Consider the following 5,963-nt stretch of genomic DNA (forward strand, 5'->3'; position numbering starts at 1 on the left):
CCCCGAAAAAAAAACCCTCCAACAACAAACAAACTGGAAAAACCAACTGGTGGACACCGGGGCATGTATTATAACTAAGTAATTATGATATCAACAGTTTCTGTAGCATAAGCCTGGGGGAAGGTGAACTTAAGTGCAAGTAACACTGCATGTGCACCACAGGGAACAGCACAATGACCACAATGAACTCCCTAAGTGCTGCTACTCAGTCACTTACTGCTACTTACCCATATTTTCAAGGAAAGATCTTTTTTCTTCATTCTGCCTTTCAAAATGAAGGTATGTATCTTATTTAAGGGAGTGTTGTATGAGAGAAAGTACAGTAAGTTAAGCTCATTTGAATCCGTTGAAGAAGCACTGAGTGTGCATTTCTCACATACAGAGTTGTAGTTTCCCATAGCCTGTTACTTCATTATCCAAACTTTCCAAAGCGCAGGAAGAGCAAAGGGACAGAAGTGGCAAAGAAGTATGCACTTGCTTATGATGCTTTATCCATAAACTCCATCATATTCAGCATGTAGTCAGAAGCTCCTGTAGGATATGTACTGCTTCAGTATCTAGCCATTCACAAGACACTGAACATGAACCAGAACTCACTATGAACTGCTCTGTCTCATAAACAAGTCTTAATGTAGTTTCCCCCCTACCCTCGACATGTGAGATGTCATTTGACAAAGCTGGTTATCCTACCTGGAACTCTAGCAGGAAAGGAATCTGGAGACCCTGCTCCAGCCCCACCTTCATCATCATCTTCCTCAAATTCCAAGTTCTCTTCTTCTCCAGGTGCCAAGATCTTCCTGTGAGAAAGAAAGAAAACTTGGGCATTTGCTTTAAAAATAAAGGTTACAATTCAAAAGAACCCATAGCCCAGTATAGCTCAACACCACTGCACTGTAACACAACATACAACCAAGTGCCATGCCTACTAACTAATTAACCCTGGCAAGCTAACATGCAAGCAACAGGAGGCTAGACACATTAAGGGCCAAATTTCCGAAGTGGCATTTAATTTTGAATACCAAGCCCACTTTTTTTCCACTAGGCTCAGAAGAACTCTTATGACTTCAGCACATGTGAAGGGCAAGGGAGAAAACAGATGAAGAGTTCCAGGTTAGCTACTAGACAAGACTACCTTTCATAGCAATTTGGTTGTACAGGAGGCCCTCACCATCCAAGGGGGATACGTTCTAGAGATCCCTGCAAATGGGGAAATCCGTGAATATGTTCATAAACATCTGCATTCTGCATCTATGTTCATGAACAGCGCACGCTGGTGGCGGCGGGAGTGCAGAGGCAGCAAGTGTAGAGCTCCCACAGATGACAATGCTGCTGTAACACTATACACTATGGAAAGCGCATGCGCGGAAAGAGCGCATGTGCTCCAATATTCACACCACGAATATTCAGAACCACAAACTGCGAATAGCACGGGTTTCCTGTACATGTACAAATCCACAAATTCTTCTTTCCTTACCTGAGTGGGACAGGCTGAACATCAAAAGGGAATTCTTTATTATAGGTGAGAATATTCTTTAAGACTGTAAAAGGGGAAAAAAGAAAAAGTTGCTCTAAGAATAAGAAAAGATCAAAGACACACCCACCAGATGTCTATTCTTGGAGTTTCTGCAACAGATATATGAGGGTGCACCAAAAAGTGATAGCACAACTAAGTTTATAACATCACCTCAACATAAATCATTCCCTTATAGTGTACTTCAACCTGAAAAGCAAGTTTTTACCCATATTGCACTGTTAACAGCATAATATACATAAAGTATTCTGAAGAGAAATGAGGGGCTTTCTGCAATCCAAGGGTAGAAATGTTGGAACAAACAATGGTTGGCAGGAGTTCAAGAGGAATGCTGGGTTACCAACACCCACTTGAATGAAAATCCTCCAGAATTAACATTCTTTAATGCATGCGAAGGCTGCCCTCCTAGTGAACACCCAGCCAAGACAGGTAGGTGGAAGACTGACTTTGCTGCTGTTAGTAAAGTGCAAGTTGCCTGACTCATGCTGGTCTACTTAAGCCTAGAAGGAAGACAAATAGGTTTAAGAACCAGAAAACTCTGCTTCCACTCAGAATTAAACAGCAGAACCTGAGGGGCCTAGTGGATACTGAAGGCTGTTGCAGACACTTTCCTGAAAGAAGCCGTTCTATAGTCATGAGATTAGCACAGGAAACTTGCTATAGTATGAAATTATCAGGCTGTTAGCCTCTCTCTTGTCCACTATTTAAAGCAGATTCAAAGTACTGAAGACCTGATATTTCAAAAGCACTCAAAGGAACTGGGCACCCAGTTCTCCCCCTCTGCCCCCCCAAGCCATCTTACCTTTCAACCACATTCCTACCCCCTTGTCCTTCCTTCCTCTGCTTCAATCCCTAACTTTCTCAATCTTAAGTATTTAAGTCAGGCTGGTAGGAAGCTTCTTTCTTCTCCCAGTTGCCTGAACCTAGCAGGAAAATCTCTACCAGCATAGAAGGCAGTCTCCTGCCCTCAGATCCTGTGTCTGAGGCCACAGCAACCAGACTACCTGCGGGGTGTGCAACTGTGGGACAAGCCTAACTCAAGATGTACAAAGATCTAACAGTTATATTGAAACAGTTTATACTGGCATAATTGTTATATCAGTCTACCCCTACAGTTGCATAAGTAAGCCATTGCAACTTTAAGCCAGTTTCATTTAGGCTTAAAGTTAAGAAAGGTTTAGCACCACATAAAATAGTATAGGAGCATAATTAATTAAAACAGCTAAGGCATGTTCCTGAACAATCTCCCCTCTTTTAAAACTGCTTACACAATGCCTACCCACAGCCTCGATCACTCAGTCAGGAGTAAACAAGTGCAACCTGACTGCTGGTTTTACAAGAAGATGGAGAATGACCAGTGTAGACAAACTTCAAGAATTTAGTTGCCAAGCTCCCCTAAGCCTCTGAGCACATGCAAATTGCTTCTATTTTTTCCCTTCAGAGATAATGGCCTTGTACAGATATTTAGTTTCTCCTGGAAGAGTTGCTGCTTAGGAGCAACTAAGGTTAAGTAACTCCCAGGAGTTTTTCCTGGGAGACTGAAAGTCTGTACATGCCGCAGCTTCTCTCGGAAGAGACGTGTGCGACTCACTGGACTTTGCTGCTCCAGCAGGGAGCCAAACATGCCCTCTTCACAATCCCCAAACTGTGCTGCAGGGGAACACAGGCTGACTATGGGTAGTAGTCTGGACCAGGCAATCAGGGCTGCCCTATGCACTGCTGTCATCTGTCACCAAGTAGACTAAGGGAGCCGGCAGAGCACACAGTGATGTGTGCACAAGGGCCCCCCTCCAGCTGCACATGTTAGCACTACAAGCTCTCCACTCTTCAGGGCCTCACCATTCAAATGTTTGTAAGTGCAGCTCTGGGTAAGTTTCTCCATCAGGAGAACAAACCTGGGAGAGTTTTCCTAGATTATTTGAATATGTACACACAGCCAGTATAAAGCTTGCCACAAGTTTTCCATGGGAACAGCAAAAGGCCTACAATCAGGATGATCCTCTCTTGCTTCAAAACATGGAGGTATGAGAACTTAAATTTTAAAATAGCAATTCACCCAAATAACCTGGTCTGCAAAATACTAATAAGAATGTTAACACTACTAACCTAGCATTTCTGCTACACTGCTCTGTACAGGTTTTGATAATGTCCTTGTTACCAAAGCCTGAGCTCCTTCCAGTAGCATATTAAGCAACATGTCACATAGTTTGTTCTTTCTCATCCTCCCACAGGGAGTGCCACTGTTACAGCAAAGCATTTGATTTGGAGATTTTTTTTTCCTTCTACCACCCCTGCCCTGCCCTGCCCTGCCCAATGTTCATACTGCTGAAAGAAAGCCCAACTACATGCACAGAAGGTCGAAGAAATGGGCACTGTACTAGGTGCTGAAGGGGCAAAAGTCTGGGATGGCCGTTGGTTCCTGGGGGAGCTCATTCTAGTCTGGAATTGCTCCCCCACTCCTACATGGACAAGCTTTACTCTTACAGTATGGAGGTTCCCTTTGTGCCAGAGAAGCAAAGTTATCAACAGCTCACCTCATACCACAGCTCTAAGATGGTATACTTGGAGTTCTAAGCTCAGGCCATGAAGTACCCTTGAAGTCAAGGTAAGGGTTTGAACTTGATTCATCAAGTTATTGGAATCACTGTCACTTCAGTAGAGTCTGAATTCTTAGAGAAATTGACTTTTGGATGCAGAGCAGATGGTGCAGCTTGAATACAGGTACAACTGAAGTGATGCTGGTCAAAGTCTTTCCCTTAAGTCATTGTCTCCGCTGCCCATTAAAGGCACACAGCCTCCCCCTCATTTGTCAAACGGGTACAAAGCCTTTTTGCTTCTCACTAAGCTTGATGGACTGTGCAACATCAGTTTAAAAAATTACTTACTCCACCTTCAGCTAACTAAAAGATCATCTCTTCCCCCTCAGACAAAGACTGGGCAACAGTAATCCATGCATGTATCATTTCCAAAATGGGCTACTACAAATCACTGCATACGAGGATGACATACAGGCAGCAGCTGGCACAGACTGCAGCTCTCTGCTTGCTCTATGACTCAGGCTCCCACAAACACATGAATCCTGTCCTCAAGTGACTCCCAGTCAGCTCCACATACCAACTTCAGGTTTTGGTCTTAACAGATCAAGCTCCCACTACAACAACTGAATATTGATTTAAGAAAAACATGGTCCTCTCATACAGTGTGCATCACTAATACTAGGATGAAGCATGTAAGGCCTGAAGATAGAGCATTGAGTCTTATGGAACAGACTCCCAAGTGTCAGGTTAATCCAGAATCTGATCAGGAAACTTTACAAAACCTCACTCTTTGAGAAAATCTTTCCATATAAATATAAATAAAAATCATAACTATCTGGTATGTACATATCTGCACTGGCAATGCATCAGTCTCCAACATATACCTACTAGCAGTATATTTAAGTTTATAGGGAGACAAAAAATAATCTTGTGTTGTATAAAGATGGTCTAAGATCAAATGTCAATGTTTGAATATTGTGATTTGCTGATTTCCAGTCTGTAACAGGTCTGTTACGTGACACTATAGTGTAATGGCAAGGGATAGGGAAGAGAAACAGATTTTAGGGCACACTTGGTACAACCACACATGTTGCCATTCAATTCACTGTGATGCATCTTTTAGTCATTAAGTATCACTAACCTCAAAAGCATCTCAAGATACATGCCCTTAAATATATGCTGGTCACAAACTACAGTGAAAAAACTGCACATGGATTTTTATAAACAGAAAAACCTCACTTAATCTACATGACTTCAGTTACAAAACCCAGGCATTCCTTCTCTTCTCAATCTAGATGTAAATAGAATAGGATTGTATCAAGGGCTTGTATTACAAGAAGTCCATTATTTCCCCCAATTAGCTTATAGAAAATCTACTAGTGTGTTACCAAGTATCAAATTAAAATAGAACTAAGAAGTCAAAATAAGCAAACATTTGAGCCTTCTATGAGCCTTTAGCCGTTTTTGGTGTTTGCTCACTTGTTTACCAGTTCAAAAATACAATCAGCATTTACAACCAGTTTCCTAGTAACAAACCATAACATACCCAGAATTCATCTTAAAAAGGGTAGTAGTCTAGGATCTTCAGGGAGTTGCCCAACTGAGAAACTAGGGCTATACAGAAATACCCTGGCTAATGAAGTAGATGTGTTCCATGACATCATTTTGTTATCAGAAACTTCATTACCAGAGGTAGAAATAACAGAGGAGGAATAGGGATGTGTTCCAGGACTTCAGAGAAAGGGGTGGGCTACAGTAAGAAAATATCATTAAATACTCAATTAAAGGTCTCCCACAGCCCCCTTGGCCCTGCTTGTGCCTCTCACTCCCTTCCAGAGCCCCCACAACCTTGCTGGTGCTCCTTGCCCCCCACCCACAGCCCCTGCTCCCCTAGC

General features: G+C 42.5%; 1 protein-coding gene across 2 annotated transcripts in view; it reads right to left on the reverse strand.

Annotated features, from left to right (window-relative positions):
- Positions 1-5,963, reverse strand: part of AIDA (axin interactor, dorsalization associated) — a 62,753-nt gene that overhangs the window by 12,933 nt on the left and 43,857 nt on the right. For both annotated transcript variants that reach the window (XM_019516488.1, XM_019516487.1), the window contains exons 4-5: positions 1,475-1,538; positions 691-797 (exon numbers count right to left, since the gene is read on the reverse strand). In XM_019516488.1, coding sequence (XP_019372033.1) covers positions 691-797; positions 1,475-1,538 — 171 coding nt within the window. The remainder of the gene's footprint in view (positions 1-690; positions 798-1,474; positions 1,539-5,963) is intronic.

The sequence above is a fragment of the Gavialis gangeticus genome, unplaced genomic scaffold (genome assembly GCF_001723915.1).
Source record: "Gavialis gangeticus isolate Ggan-Ray unplaced genomic scaffold, GavGan_comp1, whole genome shotgun sequence".
In the NCBI taxonomy this organism is placed as follows: Eukaryota; Metazoa; Chordata; order Crocodylia; family Gavialidae; genus Gavialis; species Gavialis gangeticus.